The sequence below is a fragment of the Erpetoichthys calabaricus genome, chromosome 12 (assembly GCF_900747795.2).
Source record: "Erpetoichthys calabaricus chromosome 12, fErpCal1.3, whole genome shotgun sequence".
Lineage (NCBI taxonomy): Eukaryota > Metazoa > Chordata > Cladistia > Polypteriformes > Polypteridae > Erpetoichthys > Erpetoichthys calabaricus.
Genome location: NC_041405.2, coordinates 144,642,849 through 144,666,381, shown reverse-complemented (window position 1 = coordinate 144,666,381; position 23,533 = coordinate 144,642,849). Strand labels below are relative to the sequence as shown.

The following is a 23,533-nucleotide window of genomic DNA, read 5'->3' as shown; positions in this document are numbered from 1 at the left end:
ATATCATAACAGCAAGAAAGTCTTACTAAGGAAGAGTTCCTGTTGACCATTGTAATCCCAGGACCCGAAAATGCCTGAGCAAGGTTTCCCACAGTCCCATTGTGCGTAGATGACGATGTTGTACCAAGAATGCCATGGATGTCTCCGTGGCTGCCAGGGATTCCTGCAGTCTGCCCTACAGCATGAGTTCTCATTACATGAATGGCTTCCTCCAAGCAATCATCCATTTTATTTTGCTGAAAAAGCCCAAAACATGGAGAGTTTCCATAACCTATTGTAAGCAAAATGTCTTATGGAACACATTTAAATAGGATTATGACCTCTGCACAAAAAGAAACCACCTTGAAATAATTTCAACCCTACAAAATATTGTTCAGGTTATTAAGATGTAGTTTTAGAACCAAGGAAAAAAAAGCATTGTACCTACCAATGCATGAAGTCCACCTTCGTAGTTTGGTGAAAGGGCAGTCTGGCCAGCTGGTCTGGGCCACTGAGAGGCAGCTGTTTAAGAAAAAGCAGAGATCAAAGCAACGAGTTTGTCAGTTAAAAAAAGTTACAATAAAAAACACATTTTATAAAATAAAAATGACAATGAGCAGTTTAAAGTTCAGTTGTAGAAGGGTGCTTATTTCTAGTTATGCATAACCGGTCTCCTACCTACAATCCCCTGTGGAGAACCAACTGGAGTAGAGGGGCTGGAAGAGAAGTTATTGGTAGTGTGGTCTGCAGGATATATCTAGAGATGGAAAAAAAAAAAAAAAAAAAAAAAGGTTCTACATTTTAGAGAATTTCAGTTACTATCTTTCTTATACATGGCAAAGAGATGGGAAAAAAAAGCATGAAGATGTACTATAGCATTAGAAATCTTAGGACAAACAAAGGTAACTAGCCATTTCCATACAAAAAAATTATATCCTTACTGAGGCCAATGCCTTCCCAATCTCATCACCGGAGCTTGCTGGCTGACTGCTGCGATTTGCTAAAAGAATTAAAAGACAAAAAAAACATTTACATAAATAAAGTGGAAGATCAACAAGAAATGAGACTTGACACGGAAATAAAAAAATAAATCTCTGCAGATTATTTTGCCTGTATCATGATGATAGCTATAATAACTTTAACCCACTGTCAAATCTTATGATGCAGTTTTCCCTTAAACATTACAGTACAGGATTTAGTGTAGTAGGATTTACTTAGTGTAGTTTTATTCATGACACTATCACTGAAGGATGGCTCAGCACAGCTCCCACGTTTCCATGCTTAGAAAGTATCATTTCACTTGCATTCTCATGTCCATGATCAAGTCACTTTGGGGGTGGGGGGAGCATCTGATAACACAAATTAATATTGTCTTGAGACTTTGAATGCATGATGGTTTTTAAAACCTTTACTAGTATGAAAGTTGGCATATTTCTGTCAGCCCCATCTAACCAGAAAGTTCTCAATACCGTATATGACCAGAGTTGATTGATTAGTAATTAGGTGGAGTGGTGGCTCTGAGGTTAGGGGTCTGCACTGGCAATCGGAATGTTGCCGGTTCAAATCCCGTAAAATGCAAAAAAGGGACTCTGCTCTGTTGGGCCCTTGAGCAAGGCCCTTAACCTGCAATTGCTAAGCGCTTGGAGTAGTGTGAAAAGTGCTATATAAATGGAAAGAATTATTAATGGTGTGATTTACCAGTTTAATAATAAAAAAAAAAAACAAACAAACTGACAGCCAATTTGCTTAGCTTGACTTTATATTTTGTAGCCAATCTGACCTTTTTAAACTAACTTTCTTAAAGATTTAAATTATATTTACTTTAACCATATTAAACAAAGAACACACAATATTGGTGGCCCAGTTGTTTTTCTACTCTTAGTGAGTGGAATTAACTATTAAAAGATTTCAAAAATGTTCTCAAATACGATGACTTAAAAATTCCTGCAAACTAAATGCAAAACTGAAAAAAAAAAAAACTTGAGGGTTGGGTTTCAAGACCAAAGACGGGTATCACCACTTTATAATAATAAAAAAATAAATATATATATTTTAAGGTTTCGTTCTTTTGGTCCCAATTATTGGATTAACTGAAGATGATTCAACCAGTCAAACCAACTTACCTAATAAAGTGTCTGTCCCATTAAGCGGGGGCGTAGGATTAGACACACTGTAGCCTGCTGATCCTGAGTGGAAACCTGTGGGTAAGCTGCCATTGACCTCGCTTGTATGCAAAGGGTAATTCTGAGAAAAACAGAGGGGGTGGGGGATGAGAGATAGCTTATAAAAATCTCAACAATACAGTACAACGGTCTACTTCCAATGAATCAGGGAATGCCAAAGGCATTGTCGCTTTTCAAAAACAATGCTGGGAAACGCTCACCATTCGTTCCTGAGGATGAATGCTATTGAAGCTACTTGGTTGAGAAATATGAACAGCATTTCCCAGCATAGCCGAGTATCCAGTCTGACCAATTGTGCCTGCAGTGTTCCACAGATCTGGAGAAGCATGCATGCCATCTGTAAAAGTGGCGAGAGATTGCAGATGTGTTACCGAGTACAAACACTTCCATTTGTTCTCAGATTGGGGAGTAAATAGTAGGCATAGGAAGCCAGGTTTACCTTGCATGTAAAATGAACCTGGGTAGACTGTGCTACCTTTGGCAGATGAAAAACCAGCACCCTCCCGGTTGTATTCTTCCCCTGATGTTGATACATACACCTGAAAAATATACAAAAATGCAAACTGAGGTTATAGGCAGGCAAATGACATCGCAACGGGTGCCTTGAAAACCAGTACCCAAAAACAATGAGGATGTGATAGTGGGGGACTCGGTCATTAGGGGGATTGAAGACTGGTATGATCCAGAGACCGAGTCCCGCACAGTGTGTTGCCTTCTTGCTGCTCAGGTGGAAGACCTCCATGGAATGATGGATAAGATCTTGGCCAGAGCAGAGGTGGATCCAATTGTTATTGTTTGAGGGGAAAAAAAATGACATACATAAGCATAGCCTATCAGTTCTGCAAATCCAAATTTAAAGTTAGGTGCCAAGCCGTGGGGTAGAACCAACATGACATGGTAGTGCTCGCTCACATTCTGCCTGTGCCATGCTCCAGTTCAGGTAAGACTGAGGCAATTAGAAGGCTTAATGCATGGCTCAAATCTTGGTGTTGGGTAAAGTTTAGAATTATACATGAGGGGACATAAAATAGTGTAAAAACAAACATGTATAGCAATGTAAAATCTAGCCCAAAGTTTAAGTGCAAAAGTAAAATATGTAACATTAAAAACAGCTTGCCTTAATGCTAGAATTAACAAAAATAAAACAAGTGAGCTGTAGTCATATGTAGTGGAGCATTATTATGATAGTAAATCAAGAACAGAAACCTGAACACCACAAATGGGTTCACATATTTTAGAAAGGATAGGAACAACAGAAAAAGGGGGTAGGGGGGTTGCCATTTAAGTAAAACAAATTGAAATACAAGTCTTCAGTTGGACGAAGAGCCATGTCTTAATGAGGGCATCTGGATTTACTGTATGTGCAAAGTATTTGAGCAAGAGGCCTTATTTTAAGAGTGTGCTATAGACCCCCTCCCCCAATGTACAGTAATTTCAATGTGCATCTATTTAACAAAGGCAAGTTTACAAGGGGATATTATAGTCGTGGGGGGCTTCCAACTATCCAGATATTAACTGAGCTAACCCTGCAAATAGCAGGGTATAACAGCGAGTTTTTTGACGTAATCGGTGCTTGCTTTAATACCGCACGTTAAAGCAGCAACATGGGGAGAAGCCTGACTGGATGTTGTATTTTATGATAATGCAGTTCTCAATATCAAGTCAGTCTACTGTTAATCAGCAACAGTATCTCTGTAAGGAATACAGTGTATGCTGTAGATGTAATAGCTTATGTTCAGGCATAAAATCTCATTTATTGGCAGAAAAAAAAAAAAGACTAATTCTGGTTAAATGTTAACTGGTATGGTTGTTTGGAAAAAAAATGTACTCGGTACATACAATCATTATGAATGAGATTTATTCTACAGGAAAGTAAACTGTTCAAACGTGCATGCTACTTTCTTATGCAGCCTTAAGAACCACTTCGAAAAGGATGAGATGAAAAATAAATTGGAAAAAACACATTAACAATTTACCGATGAAGGTAGTCCTGGTGGAACCTTCCTTATCTTTTTTGGCTGGCTATCTGCAACAAAAATGTAAGAGAAGGTTCTGTCAGGCAAGAACAAGACTATAAAACGATACTCTCTAACAGCATTGTAAATAGTAAACCTTTGTTTCAGTATTTGCCCAAGCTGTTAAACACATCTCTCCCTTACACCAATTTCACTAACATATAAAATAAAATATAGAACCAACAAAACTAAATTAACTAAAGACTGGCAGCACTCCAAAGATGTATATAACCTAGTTCTCAAAGGAGTTCGTCATCTTTCCCTAGAAAAGATGCAATGATTTGCTTAGATTACTAGCACTCCAATATATTGCCCCCCCCTATTCAATATAACAAATCATGTAATACATAAAGCTATTACGTGAAAAGAAAAAAGTCTATTCATAAATATTTTCAATGTGATCTAGGAAAAAGGCAAGATACATTAACCATAATTAACACTTATGCAAAGTGGAGAGCAATTTGATGCAAAAATGTAAGTACAGTAAAACTGATAAATTCTGGCCAAACTCAGCATTATTCTACTCAAAAACATTGGATTTTGAGAAAGTGTCTCTTTACCTATGTTGTTATCAGCTACACGTCTCCGAGGATTGGTTGGGTAAGAGCTATAAAATGGGGAGCCAGCCTTAAGGCCTGAGGGGGAGAGAGCATCAGGACTTGATATGGCCATATCAGAAGCAAGGAAAGGCTGGCAAAAGGGGAAGAGAAGAACAAGTAAGAAAAACATGACTTATCAATACATGAGAGAGGAAAAAAAATGTATCCTGAGGTTCCTCCTATGTTAACTGCACAATTAGGGCCAAATGCTACTCTCTCTCCACTGGGTGAGCTATAACAATGTGCTAGTGTATTATAACATATTGTGATGTCCAGTCCTAAGCCTGGCTCACACTGATGTGAATAAATAATGCATCAGTCACTAGTCTACAAAAACAGCAAGTCCTCTACACAGGGGAATAAGTAGTTTAGACTATTTCAAAACCTCAATCTGTCTAGTAGCTTACTGCTGGACTGAGGGAAAGGATCAATTTCTATTGCAGGGGTGCCCAATGTGTCGATCGCGATCGACCGGTGATCGCAAAGGTAGTGCAGGTAGATCGCGTTGCATTCAAAAAAATTTTTTTTAAACGTTAGTCTATCATATATCCTCCATATGGCATTTGCCACTTGATTGACATACAGGGCAGCCAGTCTGAGATCTCTTCTAACACACGGGTCATCCCGCACGCACGATCAAACGTGCAAGCTACTGCAAAACTCCGGCTGTGATCTAGTTAGCCTTCCAATTTATATCGACTAAAGAAGGGATTAAAAAAAAAATTGTTTGGGGAGGATATGGGCTGGATGTGGAATTGGAAGAGGACTTTTCTTGTGACATTGTCACAATTTAAGTGCGTTTGTCTGATCTGCTGATCTATCATTGCTATTCCAAAGAAGGAAAATGTGGAAAGGCACTTTCGAACTGTTCATAAAAACTATGAAACTGAATTGGAAAAAAAAAAACACGTCCAATCCGGACGTTGGCACTATACACATGCAGAGCAGGTTAGAGATTATGAGAGCAGTGGAATTCGAAAGGCTCAAAAAATAGCTGGCACAATACACATGTGGAGAAAGTTGAAGAACATGAAAGTAGGAAAACTAGAAAATATAAAAAAAGAAAGTAAAGATCGCAGGAGCGCAAACAAATGGAAATTATTACTTAAAAAAGGGAAAATCACCACGGACCAGGTGTCATTAAAAAAAAAAAAAAAAAAAAGCAGGATAAAGTGAGGTCAGAAATAAAAACAGTAGAAAACAAAGTAAAACGTCATAAAAAGGTTAAAGAAAACAAGGGGGCCAAACACATGCAGAACAGGTTAAAGAATGAACACTGGAATTCAAAAGACAAAAAAACTTAAGCTCGAAACACATGCAGAGCAAGATACATAATATGAAAGCAGAAAAAAAGAACAGTGTCAAAAGTTTCAGACAGTTTCAAGACTCAGCTTTACTTGAGCCAAATCGCTACATTTAAGTGCTATCCATTTAGGGAAGATGTTGAGGGTGACTCACCCGCATCAAAAATTGCAACACTGTTTCACCTGAAAGTCCTCTACAGTGGAGAATGAGATTTTGACAGTACATGATGACATTCAGCTGAAGTCTGGGGCTCTTGGACAGTTTTGGAACTTACTCACAGAGGAAAAATACCCAAACATGAGGAAATATGCTACCTCCTTGACTGCATTATTCGACTCTACTTATTTATGCGAGTCAGCCTTTTCCCCACATGAAGATTATTAAATCCAAATACTGTAGTGACCATAAATGTATTGAATTGTTATTGTGCCATAAAGGTTATTCAGTTATGCAAGGTACGACAACATATATTTTTATACTCGTGTGTGTGTGTATATAAAATACATTAATATTTTTAATGTACAGTGCATCCGGGAAGTATTCACAGTACATCACTTTTTCCACATTTTGTTATGTTACAGCCTTATTCCAAAATGGATTAAATTCATTTTTTTCCCCTCAGAATTCTACACACAACACCCCATAATGACAACGTGAAAAAAGTTTGAGGTTTTTGCAAATTTATTAAAAATAAAAAAATTGAGAAAGCACATGTACATAAGTATTCACAGCCTTTGCCATGAAGCTCAAAATTGAGCTCAAGTGCATCCTGTTTTCCCTTATAATCCTTGCTATGTTTCTGCAGCTTCATTGGAGTCCACCTGTGGTAAATTCAGTTGACTGGACATGATTTGGAAAGGCACACACCTGTCTATATAAGGTCCCACAGTTGACAGTTCATGTTAGAGCACAAACCAAGCATGAAGTCGAAGGAATTGTCTGTAGACCTCCGAGACAGGATTGTCTCGAGGCACAAATCTGTGGTAGGTTACAGAAAAATTTCTGCTGCTTTGAAGGTCCCAGTGAGCACAGTGGCCTCCATCATTCACAAGTGGAAGAAGTTCGAAACCACCAAGACTCTTCCTAGAGCTGGCCAGCCATCTCAACTGAGCGATTGGGGGAGAAGGGCCTTTATCAGGGAGGTGACCAAGAACCCGACAGTCACTCTGTCAAGAGCTCCAGAGGTCCTCTGTGGAGAGAGGAGAACCTTCCAGTAGGACAACCATCTCTGCAGCAATCAAGCCTGTATGGTAGAGTGGCCAGATGGAAGTCACTCCTTAGTAAAAGGCACATGGCAGCCCACCTGGAGTTTGCCAAAAGGCACCTGAAGGACTCTCAGACCATGAGAAAGAAAATTCTCTGGTCTGATGAGACAAAGATTGAACTCTTTGGTGTGAATGCCAGGCGTCACGTTTGGAGGAAACCAGGCACCGCTCATCACCAGGCCAATACCATCCCTACAGTGAAGCATGGTGGTGGTGGCAGCATCATGCTGTGGGGATGTTTTTCAGCGGCAATGACTGGGAGACTAGTTAGGATAAAGGGAAAGATGACTGCAGCAATGTACAGAGACATCCTGGATGACAAGCTGCTCCAGAGTGCTCTTGACCTCAGACTGGGGCGACGGTTCATCTTTCAGCAGGACAACGACCCTAAGCACACAGCCAAGATATCAAAGGAGTGGCTTCAGGACAACTCTGTGAATGTCCCTGAGTGGCCCAGCCAGAGCCCTGACTTGAATCCAATTTAACATCTCTGGAGAGATCTTAAAATGGCTGTGCACAGACGCTTCCCATCCAACCTGATGGAGCTTGAGAGGTGCTGCAAAGAGGAATGGGCAAAACTGGTCAAGGATAGGTGTGCCAAGCTTGTGGCATCATATTCAAAAAGACTTGAGGCTGTAATTGCTGCCAAAGGTGCATCGACAAAGTATTGAGCAAAGGCTGTGAATACTTATGTACATGTGATTTCTCAGTTTTTTTATTTTTAATAAATTTGCAAAAACCTCAAGTAAACTTTTTTCACGTTGTCATTATGGGGTGTTGTGTGTAGAATTCTGAGGAAAAAAATGAATTTAATCCATTTTGGAATAAGGCTGTAACATAACAAAATGTGGAAAAAGAGATGCACTGTAGGTTGATCATTTCGACCTGGTCATTTTAAAAGTAGCTCACAAGCCAAAAAAAGTGTGGGCACCCCTGTTCTATTGCAACACACTATTCTGTTTTAATCCATGAAGATAAACTTATAACTTTAGATTAAAGCCACTAATAAATGCAAAAAGCAGGTGACAGAATACTATGAAAGACAGACAAAATCAGATATATCCTTCAATATGGTAGCTCTTACCTGACCGATTCCTGGAATTCCGCTTTCTCTATTAAAGGGATATGTTACTCTGTCTGATTTACCTGAAAGAAAAGTGTATTAGAGAATAAAGAAGATGCATGAGATAATGCAGAACTTTTCTACTTCTGTAAGACATGCTTGACCATGGGACTGTCTTAGAAAAGAGCCACAGAGACTGCTCTTTGCAGGAGGACATTATTTCCCCACCCTTTATCGGTTTCACATAGAGCTGTAACTGATCACACTCAAAAAAGTATCTAATTACATCCATGACACTCCCAGTTTTTCCTGAATATTCACAAATTCCACAGTATGCAACAACTTCCAAATTGACAGCAAACAAATGAACACTCCACTCAAAAATATAAACATACAAAAATTATCCCATGTGATTTATAGTGATGGCCGAGAAAAACAATGTTAAACAGGAAAACAGTACCACACTTTTGAGTTAAAGACCAGCTTCCCCTTTCTTATTCACTGGTCAGAAGTCCTCGTACTGTTTGAACATATTTCCTGTTCATGCTCTGCTCAGACTTTAATTTATTAATTTATTTAAAAATATTTTAGCAAAAAATGCATGTTTTTATAAATTATAATGCAATGAGTATTAGTAGATGGGTAAAAAAGGAAAAACCTTTGAAAATCAAATTTCATAATAAAATATGAGAGGAAACTTTGGTTATTTGAAGCTCATGAGTATTAAGAAATAGTGCTTGTATTATTTCAAGGGAGTATTATGGTACACTGACTATCTCACAGAATCACAGGTTTGAATCCTGCACCTAGATACTTTCATTGTGGAGTCTGCATGTTCACTTTGTGTCCGTTAGGTCTTTGGGAATTGTGAGAAGAAAACCTGTTTGACAAGTTGACTGGCATTCCAAAATAGGCACTATGCAAATGGATGCATTAGTGGGAATTGTGATGGACTGATGCCCTATATAAGACTGTTTCTTAACCTTACACCCACTATTGCTGGGATAGTCTTGGTCCTCCTGCAGCTCAAAACTGGATTATGCAGGCTTGGAACATAATAGAATACAAAATAAAAACAGTTACTACTAGAATTTATGATTTCCATGGCGGTGCCTGGTTTATCTGTGATGTGCACCTCTACATACAGCACAAGATTGTTTTCTTTGACGCGAGTAACATTTCAAAAGAAGGTGACAGAAACGGAATCCACCAAAATCATCGCAAAAGGAAAGGTCTAGGTATCTGGGAGATCATGTACAAGAACATGCATATTCACAGATATCTTAAAAACTACACAAGTGAAACTAAACTCCTCTATGCACAAGCCACATACTTACCCACCAAACCAGAGGTAAGGAACGTAGAAGACGACAGCACTTCAGAGTCAGTGTAATGTGAACTCTCTCCAAAATTCTATTGGTGGAGAAAAGGAGAAAAAATAATGAACACACTGCAGATTATTTAATATTGGATACCCTCAATTTGGGTCAAGCGCTGCCATTTGAAAGCCTGGTTTAAATAAAATTTCAGTCTTCAGAATTTGCACATTTAGGCAGTCAATGTCATAATGTTTTTACTTTTGTGCGTTTTCTCTGTGGTGCTTGTAGTGTCCATTCAGGTCATAATAGGAAACTGCCTGCCTGTTTGTAAAGCACCAGCCTGTGCAAAGTTGTCAAGCTCATGAAGACTAACTGCTTTCCTCAGCTGTGGCATGTAGCAGCTTAATATCATACTATGTAAATCAAACACAGTATCAAATTTTAAATATCAGAATGTTTTAAAAGATACCTCACTGTGCATGTTACCAAAATTAAGACAGAAGATAAACAGCCAGGAAAAAAAAAATAAACAGGAAACAAAAAACCAGGTAGAGCCGGGCAATATATTGAATTTTCATTTCGATTCTTAGCCATTATGAATGTAGTGAGAAGTCAAGCAAAATGACAACTTTTGTTGGCTAACTAAAAAGATTACAATATGCAAGCTTTCGAGGCAACTTAGGCCCCCCTTCTTCCTGTTTATATCTTGCCAGAAGAAGCCCCCCCCCCCCCCCCCCCGTTGCCTTGCATATTGTAATATTTTAAGTTAACCAATAAAAGGCGTCATTTTGCTCAACTTCACTACACTTTGATTCAATAATTAAGAAAATTAATATTAAAAACCCAATATTGCGAGGATCAGCACTTTGATCCACCACAACTTCTTCTGAACGTTAAAAAAAAATAATCCACAAAAATCTCCAGCACTCCGTTTAAGCATATTTACATCAAATCTGCCCATTTCGCAAGGCAGTAGCAAGTGTAGAAGTTAGCAAAACAAACCAAGGATCAGAAGGGCATGAGTTTAGAACGGGTAGGGTTAGTGTTGCTGTTGGAGATGCACTGGTTCTAGCCTTCATCCCATTTCATGTGGTGTCCACTCTGTGCTGAATAAAAACAGCTATTCATTGTTTTATTTTTTATGTGAATTGTTCAATGTTCAGTTACAGGGTAAACTGCATTACTGGTCTTTTAATTTTCATTTTGAGTTTGTATTTTTTTTTTTTAATTAACTATCCAAGTTTCCTAATTACAACAGAAGATATTCAATATATAGTGCATTCATTTTGCATTAATATTTATAGACACGTTGACCTGGCAGTGTGGTACTACAGGCCATAAAACTGGGAGGAAAAAAGGATTATACTACACTTGTAATAAGAATGCTGTATGTTATAGAAGTGCCCAATTAAAAGTTAAACAAGAAGACGGTTTGAAAGACTAAAAATTTAACAAGAAAAAACAAGATGTAATTATAAACTACACATATTTCACAGATAGACAATGAACTACAGCCATTACTGCCAGGATAGGCTTTGGCTCCCTTGGAATCTGGGCAAACAGCATAGCAAATGATTCGATAAGAGTAGTAGCAGGGCTATTTATTTAGGAACAATATGTTACAATGGTGCATACTGCCAATTTTCTAGCTATGAGAAAAGCCAGATGTTTTTCCAACACAACACATATAATGTTTTGCATTTGAAGCAAAATAAATTAACTTTTTCCATATTTCATGCACCATTTTTAATGTTCTATACTCATTCACAGAATATTCCATGCTCAATTTCAATTGAGTTGTTTCACTACTACATTAGTTCCTCAAAGACATTTTTTGCATATAATTTTACTGTTTTGCTCATCTGAACAGTCATTTTCAACATTATTACATACAATCGCTACACACTTGTAAACAGAAATTTGTATTTAAGAATCAATTTTCAGCCTGATTAGTACATAGCTTCAACTGCCACCTTTTCTATTTTGACCCAAGCTCAGGACTCAACTGGGAACAGCTAGATAAAGAGAGCTACTAACAAGGGTTGAAAGGGAAGCACACTGAGAAACACTCTCCGAAACTATCCACTCTACTGTATGTACCAGAACCAAATTGTCAGGTTAAAAAAAAAAAAAAAAAAAAAAAAGTGGCGTGTACTATATGTTACACAACGGTAGAGTACAGACGTTAAAATGCTTTTATATTTATATAAAAAAAAATAAATAAAAAAAAAACTACTCATTTGATACGAGGTATTTAATGATTGTGTGGAGATTTCAACAAGTCATATGTAAGGCATATTTACCATAAATTTGATCAGCCATGTCAAATGTTCCAACAGAGCGCCAAGATTCTGCATTCCTAGTTAGTATACAGTACATCAAAAAAACATTTGACCTGTAACTTTGCTATCTTCTTGAACAGTTGGACCACTAATAGCCAATCCAAACTTTGAGAAAAGTATGAGGAGCCTGTAATGAATGTGGATCAGCACTGAACAAAGGAGGACAAAAATGAACTTTTTGGTTCTGTAAATGGGATAAGTTCAGAGATTCTTCTTCAGTTCTGAAAAAAGTATGCAAAAGGCCACATTTTTAATTAATCAAAAATGTGCTCCTACTGAACTAAATCCATGGATTTCCATCTAAGGCACAGTGAATTACCAGCGACAACCATACTTTAATGAAGGCTTGTATGGCACATTTTAGAATGGCAGTATTAAAAATATACAATTAATGAAGGTACAAGCTCAGAAAACCAATTAATGCTGCTAAAGGTTTAAATCATAATCAAAAGTGCTGCTGTATTCAGTTTATATCTGCAAAAAGTGGAAAAGGCTACAAATGCTAACAGATTACAAAAAAAATCTTATCAAATCACATTAATATTCTCTCCCCTGGTGAACTTAACTTTTTATGTCTGGTAGCAAAAAATCCCTATCTTGTATGATGCATCATTTGCCGTTTCTACTGTATGTGGATGAAGGAGTAAATAACACTTAAGACTTGTGAACTAGCTGGAATATCAAGGTGCATTTTAGATGCCTGTAGTGACCAAACACTTCACTTTTTCATTGACATATTCAATGTCTCACTGATATAATAAGTGTTTTCTTTTTTTTATTCTAGTAGTATACTATGTGATCACAAGCCATTTGTAATATTCTAGATATTGTTACAATTGGTCCATAAACAAGGTCATCTTATATTCCCTTACACTTTATACCATCCTGACAAAACTGCCATGCCTCATTTTATAGAAGTGATGCAACAATACCACTCACTGGTGTGGTACAATACTGCATCCTAGGTACTCACAACTGAAAAACGTATGGCAAATGTTTTTCTGGCTTAAAAAAAAAAAAAAAAAAAAATACACACACACAAGGACATGATCTGTGCAAAGCAATCCCAGTTAAAGTGTTCTGAAGTACTAGTCAGATTTCCTTGTGTATAATCTTTGCCTTTGCAGGGGTATTCTGGGTACAAAGTATATTTCAATTAGTGCTATCACATAAAATTCTAATATATTCTAAATGAAAATATGTATTGCAGATATTAAAGGCCTATATAAAGAAAATGTAAGTTTCAAATCTCAACACATTAGGAAGAGCTGACAAAATAGGATGTTAGTTATATTTAATCAAAATCATTGCATGCACACAGACTTTTGTTTTCTCCGTTTTCACCAGCATCTCCGAACCAACAGTATGCAAGTCATGAAGTTTTAATGCTAACAGACATACTACAGTGAAAGAAAAGTAATTATTGATTAAAAAAAGAAACAGATACAGTACAGACACATGTATGCAAGTCTTTTGTTAGTACCTTATTGCTCTCTGTGACTATTCTGAGGAGATATGCAAAGAAGAGTTTCATCATTTACACGCGTCTGCACTTTGTTTGTCTTGTATTTGAACCTAATATCAGGAGATCACACAGGGTGCTCCACTTACGGGCAAATAATGCAATCTGATTGAATTTGCAATTTGTCTTCCATGGCTACATCTGCAAGAAACCTTCTGTCACAACTATGTAACAGAGTTGTAGGTAAGAGAAGACAGACTGATCTGCGATAGGATCTTTTTTTTTTTTTAAATAAAAAAAGCATCATTTCCTACATTGTAAAGCTAAGTCAAGTAATACATTTATTTCAGTTGCCAAGTACTGTAATTGGGCTGCAATCTTTTATTATAACATCATTTTTAAAATATTGTCTACCTATAATTGGCTAAAAAAAGTAAAAAATATTTACAAGGGTTATTCATTTAGTAATAAATAAAAACTAAGCATGTTTATTCATCCTTAAACAAAATCCATACATTTACAATTTAATAAAATTATATTCTCAAATATTTGTTTTTGAAAATGTAGCATCTTTCCTTTCTAACAGAAATTGTCATTCAATACTCAGCTAAGAGTTAACCAAGTACTTGGTATGAGTTTTGGCTGTCAAATGCATTCTATCTGTGCATCTTTATAGGTCATAATTCAGTATCTAACAGTGTCCCATTAAAGTTGATCACCAAGCTGCTAAACAGTCAATTTATTGCCACTCTCTGCAAAAGTATTATGGAATTCTTAATTGGCAGATCCAAGCCTGCACCAAAAACAAGACAGCTTGTAAGAAAACAATTTTGCTTTCTCACAGAGTGGTACCATAACCACCAACCCGGCCTTAATGTTAGCAAAAATATGAAGCTGGTCATAGACAATTTGCTGTGAAGAAGGTTTACCACTTTAAAAGTTTCTTGGTGCTACCGATAGCACAACACATCCTGGCTATTCTCTTGAAATCACCATTTGTGTCTTTAATTACACAGATACCTGAAAAAACCTGTATGTCTTAATCTAGCCTTACTGCTGTAAGTACATGGTGGAGTCCATCCTTACTGGCGGTGTTGCATTCTGGAAGGGTGCCTGCTCATTTAACAAGGGCAAAGTTAGACTGGTAAAAACCAAAATTGATGGAGTAACATAACTATTGACTTCTGGTGGAACCCACTGCTTAGTTTTAAAGTATGACAGTGACAATGTGTTTTCAGTGCCATAAATGTCTTAAGTCTCTACTTAAGCTTTGAACTTAACTTTACTTCATCCACCCATTTTCCTGACCTGCATAACCAGGACAGGGTTACAGGAGAGCGGACCCCTACCCCTAATAATACCTAGACAGGACACCAGTCTACTAGAGGGTGAAAGCACATACGCAAACACTAGGGCCAATTCAGCTTCACCAAATCACTTAACTGGCATGTCTTCTGACTATGGGACGAAACCACACCACCTGCCTGAAACCCAAACAAAACAGGGGGAAAGCTAGCACACGGGACATGAACCTCTGTATCCTTATTGAGAGGCAGCAACAGCACTTTACTCAATCAATTTCCTTCCAAGGAACCCTAGTCAGTCCTAGGATATAGAATTCACAAGCAGTATAAAACTCCCAAGAATATACATGAATGTCTTGCTCTTACTCCAAGCAGAAAAAAAAAAAAAAGAAACCACACCTTCCAGGTATTTTAGAACACAGCCTATCATTTACCTGGCGTTTCCAAAATATCTGCATGAGACTAACATCTCCAAGGTGCTACTTTCAACTATACTGCTTGGTAACTTGTTCCATAGATTTAGTGTTCTCATGTGAGAAGAAATGTTTCCTAACATTTGTGCAAAATTCATCCTTATCCAACTCCCATCTGTGCTCTCATGTTCTTGTTAAAGAACAGATTAAAATAAATGTCACCCAGCATAATTCCTTCCACATCACCCCTCAGTCTCCATCTGGTTAGGATGAAGATTCTACTCCTTCAATCTTTCCTCAAAGTTCATACTCTTAAGTCCTGGAACAAGACTTTGACCTCTTGTATGTTTCCCAACACTGCTAAGTTAATTTTACAATAAAAAGAGCAGAGCACAATACAATATTCTAGCTGTAGCCACAAAAAATACAATCCACGGAACACGTCTGTTTCCTCATATTAACATTGTGTGGATTCTACCCAAAATCCCATTACTCTCTAATTACTTCTGCACACTGCTCTTTTGAAGACACTCATGCTTTTTTCATAATGTACTGTCAGACATAATGCTATGCAATTGCATAAAATATTTTTACATTCTATGGATGAGACTTTGTTTATATTTAACTTCATCCACTACATATCTATCCATATCAGAATTGGGCCCAGAGGATTAATAAGATATTTGCCAATCTGAGGACAGCAGACCGTACACGGATTTTGGGTCATCTATAAAATTAACTGAATAAAACCCCACAAATTTAAGATAGCTAAATTCACTCTAAATTCAAGCCAACTCTCTGCTAAGTAAACAGGTACTGGAAGAAAGGTTGTACAAGTTAGAAATCTGGTGAACATGTCTAACCCAAAACACCCACACAGATGACTTGTTTAGGTTAACTAATTCATTTAATATCCATCCATCTATACTAACATACAGTGGGTATAGAAAAGAATTCCCCTCCTTCGAAATATTCCCATTTTTTTGCTTTACAGCCTTAAATGAAAACACAAACCAATATTTTTTTCAGCTTTACTTACTCAATACAATCTACAGTATAACATCCAAGTGAAAGATATCACAGCTATAATTCAGAAGAATTTTAAAAAACAAAAAACAAGAAATACTGAGAATAATAAAGGATCACCCCCTCCTAAACTCAATCAGGTGTAAGTAACCACCATTTCCATTGCAGACCATGGTTATTGGCTTCCTTCCACCTGTAATCAAGTGTAATCAGTGTGATTAGTGAAGCTGTTCCTGGAGCATTCATTCCCTTGCTTGGTAGTGCAACTGACAGCACACAACTGACTATAGGTGGCAAGCCACTTTCAAAAGATCTCAGGGATAGAGTTGTGGACAGACAGGCAGGAGATGGATACAAAAAAATCTCAAAGGCTTCATCACTCCAAGAAGCACAGTCCATAATAAAGAAGTGGCAAGTGTTACTGCTAGGACACTCTGGATCTGGCCGTCCCTCCAAACTGGATGGAAGAGCAAAGAGAAAACTGGTCTTCCAAACTTGTCTGATTTTAGGAGGTGGACAATGGTGGCTGAAAATGGATATGTGAATCCAAATAAAACAACTGAAAAAGGTATGCTTACTCTTTATCTCATGGCAATCGTCACAGGCTTCTTCATGCTTAAACTTTACTTCTTTCTTCCTCCAAAATAACTAGCACACATGCAATTTGCAAAACAATTAATGGCTCCCTTTTATAACATTCTAATGTGTATACTTTTGTTATGCAGAATATAAAATATTTTTTAAATTAAAAAATGGAAGTCCCTTAAAACTATCTAATAGGATAAACTTTTGTTAACGAAAGTCCTTTAATGTTACATGTTGTCTTTACAAGTACACACACCCTGTGGAGTATAACAAGTCTACCTATGAAGTGTTGATTGCAGCAAGGAAAAAGCAAACAAATCAACAGTTCAATAAAAAAAAAAAAAAAAAAAAAAAAAAAAAAAAAAAAAAAAAAAGACAATATCAAAGTGCTATTTAATAGATTTGTTTTCCCTTATAAGCAGCAAAGCATAACTTGGGCCAAGGAATCCCTCTATAGTTTTTTTCATAATAAGAGGTCAAAAAGCCCCTGGACTGTTCATAGCTCTTGTTTATTTTTAAACTGGAAGACAAACCTACCCTTCCCTGGTTGAAAGTGGAGGAATTCTGCTCCCCTGGTCCCCAGGAACTTGAACCAGTCCTTTCATCTAGTCCTGCTAGTAAGTTGATCATTTGAAGAAACAAAAGAAAAAAAAATTAGATGTAGCATCAGAGTAACACAGTTTAATCAGTAAATCATATTAACAGTTTCCTCATGTATATACAAGGAGACATACACACAGGGACCAAGACAATGAATGTAAAGCTTGCCTTTGCAGTTACTGAAAGAAATATAACTTTGCTCCTCAAGATAATGCAAGCAATAAAAAAGTAATACGATTAAAATAATCAGCAGCAGCATTAAAAATGTCTACTTCTTAATTAAAACATACATCATTGGTTGGGCAATATAAAGACAGTCTTCATTAGTACTTCATAGGGAAAACACAATCTTCCTATAAATAAGGCCAGTCTGCATTAGAGATGGACAATACAAAAATTTTCCTATCTTCATATTCTTAAGACAAGTTAATTATTTTAAACAATTACCAAGCCTAAAGGAAAAGGTGTCAAATTCAAATATATGCACCAAACCACCTTTATACAAAATCCGCTCTTGCATCTGCATCCCAGTAGCAAAAGATGAGTGTAGCTACACAGAAGCATTTTCCAATACGCTATCACAGAAAGAGGTAATGCAAAACCAGTTGTCAGTCAGAATTAAGTAAGCAAAATAGAAAACCAGAAATCTGCTCATCTGTGGTTAGATAACTTTGAAACTTTAAGTTATTTAATGACCGAACACATTTAAAACTTGTTTCACCCGTGTCTATGACAGATATCATAACGGTTTTAGCAAATCTGGCTATCTACGGTTTTGCTTCCATGCTGCAGTTAACATGCAATGCACTCTACCCAATTATTAATCTACCTTCAAGCAAACCAATTACTTACTACTATATGACATTTTTTATTAGGAACTGTATCCTTTCTAGCCCCCACCTTTCATCAAATCCTTCTGTATTCAATAGGCCATATTTGGTATTATAAATACACAAACTGTTTTCATAATTTGCAGCAGAGCACATTATGGCCTATCGCCAGAACCCCAATACAAATTATACAAGCTAATTCAAAAAGCTGTTAACTGTCCCCTGAGAAAAAACAAAAATGAAACACTTCACGGTAACAAGCCCCTTCTTTGTGTAAAACCCAATATTTAATTGTTTTGAATAGCAAAATGTCAACAACGAATCAGAGAACACTGCACTGGTAAAACATTTCAACTATTGTTGCTTGAACTTCAAAAACAAGTAAAATGCAGTGGAACACACATGAAGTAAGCACAACATCAGTAAACAACCTACAGGCATCACTAGCAATACATGAATGAACCAATCAGAGCCAATAAAGTTGTGTGCAAATTCTGGAAATTTCCTAAGGCTCCAATGTTCTTTAAAGCGATGACTGGACAGGTATAATTAGATTTGTTTTTGCCAAACAGCTTTTTGGGGAAACGCTGCCCTGTTAGTGCCCTATGTAAAAAACAATACCGAAAGACACTGAAGATGGATATTCCAAAGTGTATTCTGCAGTTTGAACTAGCTTTCAAACCAAAGATAAAACAGGAAACCAGAAAACTGAAGATTTTTATTTAAGTTGTTAAATTGTCAAATACGTGCAATTTTTGCTTCTGTTCAGGTGATGTCTTCCTTTCCCAATCCAAAACCCCCCCACACCCCCGTTACCCCAAACCATCCACATCTATGTGCCATAGTATTTTAAAAAAATGTCTGATTGTGCTTTTGTTATGTTGAGCAATTTTATAAGCAGTTACAACTTTTTAGCCTTTGTTATTTATGGACTGCTGTTTGCAGTGGAGTACTTAAATAAAAATGTGCATTAAAAAAAAGTAAATTGTATTTGTTTAAATGGAAAAAGTACTTCTTACTTCTGCATATTTGGCAGGCTATGCTTATTACCAAAAGGACTTAAAACACTTAAATAAAAATGCAGCGTAAAAAAAGGGTAAAAATAAAATGGTACCCTTCCAGAATAAACAAAGTTTAGCCCATTTGTTTAAGAAAAAAATGAAAGGAAAAAAGCAACCATACCGTATACCCTAATACACCAAACAATGCCAGCGTAATCTTTTTTTTTTTTTTAACTTGTTAGAAAAACGTAACTATAACCCCTAACAGTTTGTGCCTATAATCTTATTCTTTCAGTCACTGTCACAGATTGTAGCCAAAGATGAAGAGGGGGTGTATACTTGTAAATCAACAGCACTGTGTATAGACTTGGCCCCAGGTTTACCATCTCATTTTGCTACAATATTCTGACTTTAACTCCTACAACTGGGTCAGTTGCTCACCCTACAAGAAATAAGCCAGTCTATTCAGAGAGAGAGAGAGAGAGAGAGAGAGACACAGACAGATAGAGAATTACAACCTCAGGCAACTCTAGGTTCTAATTCTCAATCCAACCACATCATGCTTAATTGGATACTTCTCCAGCATACCTTGGAAATCACAGTCCAATGCGGCCAAGAACACAGCATCACATACAAACAGTAGAAACACAAAACTCAGGTTAGCAAGTTAGGTACCGTCCACATGACAGTGAACATAAAACTAAAGACACTGTGCAACTGCTGAACTTCATTCCCAGCAGGGACAATATGGATTCTATCATGGCCATGGAACGATTTACCAACCTTTTGCCTCTGCACAGATACCCCAGCTGATCTACTGTCAATGCTGCATGCTATTTAGGCCATGTATTGCTAACTATAACTTGCATTCATAATCTCAATATTTATAGTCAGTCATTTTGTCAATATGTACTATTGTCAAATTCTCTGTAGCAAATGTACAATATGTTCTGCTAACAAACTATTATAAAATATGAAGTATTATCAAAGATTATCCCATTCTTAAAATTAAGCTTGTCGAATTATACTAGCATTCATATTTTGTTCATATTATAGTTGTAAGTCTGAGGAGGATATGATCATGGAAAGAAAAGTAATAATGTAACAATTATCCTCAATTTATCTTGGGCCACAGAAATCTCCTCACCTCATTGAATTAGTAACTAACTTAACCTACTAGTGCGCCCAATGGTGAAATATATTAATAAAAGTACTATGCAACTATGATTTGCAAATTGCTTTAGCTAAAAAAAAACGGATAAATACAATTCATTCAAATTAAATGCTGGCAAACAGGTCATACCTGCAATACCAGACTTTATGACACTGGTCACATAGCGTAATTTCATAATTGAGAGTGTCATTAAAATGTGAGAAGTTATGAAATAGCAAGTTTAAAAAAAAAAAGAAAAAACACACCTTTTTTTATAGACATCATATTTAGGGAGTGAAAAAGAAGGTCTACAAGACAGCAGTGAGACCAGCTATGTTATATGGGTTGGAGACATTGCCACTGACCAAAAAACAGGAGACAGAGTTGGAGGTTGGCAGAGTTATGTTAAGATTTGCATTGGGTGTGACGAGGATGGACAGGATTAGAAATGAGTACATTAGAGGGTCAGCTCAGGTTGGATGGTTTGGAGACAAAGTCAGAGAGACAAGATTATGTTGGTTTAGATATGCACAGAGGAGAGATGCTGGGTATATTGGGAAAAGGATGCTAAGGATAGAGCTGCCAGGAAAGAGGAAGGCCTAAGAGAAGGTTTGTGGATGTGGTAGGTAGGACAAGCAGGTGATGGGTGTAACAGAACAAGATGCAGAGGACAGGAGGATATGGAAAAAGATGATCCGCTGTGGCAACCCCTAACAGAAGAAGCCGAAAGAAAAAGAAATTTAGGGACTGATGAAAGAGTTACAATCAACCATGCCTCATTTTTTGCATTCTGTAATAACATGCTTGTTTGACAGGGCCCTAAAGTGTGCGTGTTAGCAGTTTAAAAACAAATCCAACATATTCAAAGAAATGTCCACAGATTATAGGAATGGAGCCGACAACTGCATGATACACCATGAAAACATGAATAAATAAAAGGTGGAAGAATGGTAGGCATCAAACAGGCATTGCACATATAAGGACAGAGAGAAGGAGGAGAGTGCAGGAAAAAAAACCAAACCCAATTTAAATTTATATCATTTGTTTATTATATAGCTTATCTGAATTTTATTGTAAATCTTTGGATAGAAATGTTTCAGACCATGAGTGCTAGAAATGTGATGTCTTTGTGCCTTTCCTGCAAAGCTTAATTACATTCATTTGCATAACTGTGCGTGTTAATGAACTCTCCCTAATGAATATTCATAATATCTTTTGCTTTTCTCTAATTAAAAAAAACAACTGCAGACCAGCAATACTGTGGTGGGGACGATGCTCAGAGCCTTATACCTGAGTAAATCATCCAACTACAATTAATGCATGACAAGTCCACGGAAGATTGCCATGTGTGCTAATAAATAGTAAGAGGTAAACCTACCAAATCCTTTAAACACAGGCTATGTTGTTATGTCGAGAAGGTGCCTAGGCTACTTTAAAATGTGCTGATTTTCTTAACACTCTAAGTTGATGATTAAGCAATTGATTAAAAGGCCTATTTAATAATGCATGGAAGAATAAATAAACCGTTATCCAAGACTAATTACGTTAAAACCATTAGTAAAATAGTCTTTGAAAATGAAGATGTGATCATAATGCACATCAACAGAGCAAAAGCTGTGAAATGTGATTGCATGCTGCACACATGAGGGTAGAGTTCAGCTCTTAATTATGCACATTACTGCTTATATATATTCATAGCATCCTTCATTTGTATGCTTAACAAAAGCAACCCTATTAAGATTATTGGGCACGAGAATAAGTCAGTTAAAGGACACAGAAAACTTAAACCATGATAAAAATCATAGATTTTCCATTTGCATGACCCATGCTTAGGCAATGACAAGTTGACAACTCCTGGTAGCACAAGCTTAAACTTAAATCTCCTTTCAAATCCAAGATTTGTTTACATACTCTGTATGAAGAACAACTACACGGGTTTAATGTCAACTATCTGATGCAAAAAAGTCACAAAATGATGGACATAAAAGCAGGAGAAGAGTTCAGGATTTCACAAGCAAGTAAGATCTGCATAACTACACAAGGTGATGTAAAACAAAATAAAAAAAGAATATGTATATAATTGCTACAAGTATACATTTCTGAAAATGTAAATTGTAGATTTGAACTACTCATTTCTAAAGGTGTGCAGTGCCAGTTTTATCATAGCATCTGCACAAGGACTGAGAAACTCCAAGAATAAACGACACTTTAACAAATTTGTGTGTCCCCTCTGCACTCTTGTAGGCTGCCACAACCCACTCCACACTGAGAGGTTAAACAACTACTCTTTGCTCTTCAGAAGCAAAGGAGGACAAAAGGGTTTTTCAAGGCGGTGACATTCGACACCCTTGGCGTCAGGCAGCCAACAAAACTACCAGATCCTGACCTGAGTGACTCTGCCACAGTGGAATGTGACCTTCCACATAAAAAAAGCCTTTCCATGTGAAAACATTTCCCAGGAGGGTTTCGTCAAGTAGTTTAGCAACCTGCAGCCCAGGCCAACAGGTCCAAGGCCCAACCCACCACCCAACCCCCACATCACCTAAACCCCACCATCTGCTGGACAATTCTAAATAAGCAAAAGCACTGCATGAGTGACTAACAAAGTGCGTCAATAAAGGTAATGGAGATGCTCACTTGTTTAGCTAATGTCCTAACAATATTCAGCACAAAAATCTATACAACTTTTCCTATGTCACTTGCTACCTTTTCTTGACAAAAAACTTTCTAATAGGGATTCATCGATGTTTCCAGTATTAGGAAGAACAGGAAGGGGGGAGGGGCACTACTTCCTGTCATCAATCAGATCAATCCCAATGTCACTCACAGCAAGGCCAGCCTTTGCAGGATAATTACTATGAAAAAGTGAGGGGGTGGAGAGGGAAAAAAAAAAAAAGACAACAGTTCTATATTGCTGTGTGAAACATTTCAGTGCTTGCAGACCACCACTAAGATATTCATGTATATAGTTGGAGGAGGGGGGATATGGGTTACAGTCAAACTAAACAAGATATGGATAGCACTATGATTCACATACAAACACAAAGAAGGTACCAAAACTTAAACTCAAATTGCACAGTTCAGGAGTA

At 37.1% G+C, this 23,533-nt stretch overlaps 1 protein-coding gene across 6 annotated transcripts in view; it reads right to left on the bottom strand.

Annotated features, from left to right (window-relative positions):
• Window positions 1-23,533, bottom strand: part of tcf3b (transcription factor 3b) — a 50,211-nt gene that overhangs the window by 18,445 nt on the left and 8,233 nt on the right. For 4 of the 6 annotated variants that reach the window (XM_051935285.1, XM_028816458.2, XM_028816455.2 and 1 more), the window contains exons 4-15: window positions 17,398-17,474; window positions 9,747-9,822; window positions 8,431-8,492; window positions 4,738-4,867; window positions 4,139-4,188; window positions 2,602-2,701; window positions 2,363-2,499; window positions 2,103-2,223; window positions 921-979; window positions 658-736; window positions 428-501; window positions 27-236 (exon numbers count right to left, since the gene is read on the bottom strand). In XM_051935285.1, the coding sequence (XP_051791245.1) occupies window positions 27-236; window positions 428-501; window positions 658-736; window positions 921-979; window positions 2,103-2,223; window positions 2,363-2,499; window positions 2,602-2,701; window positions 4,139-4,188; window positions 4,738-4,867; window positions 8,431-8,492; window positions 9,747-9,822; window positions 17,398-17,474 (1,175 nt within the window). The remainder of the gene's footprint in view (window positions 1-26; window positions 237-427; window positions 502-657; window positions 737-920; window positions 980-2,102; window positions 2,224-2,362; window positions 2,500-2,601; window positions 2,702-4,138; window positions 4,189-4,737; window positions 4,868-8,430; window positions 8,493-9,746; window positions 9,823-17,397; window positions 17,475-23,533) is intronic. The other 2 variants (XM_028816460.2, XM_051935284.1) reach the window with 1 other exon arrangement.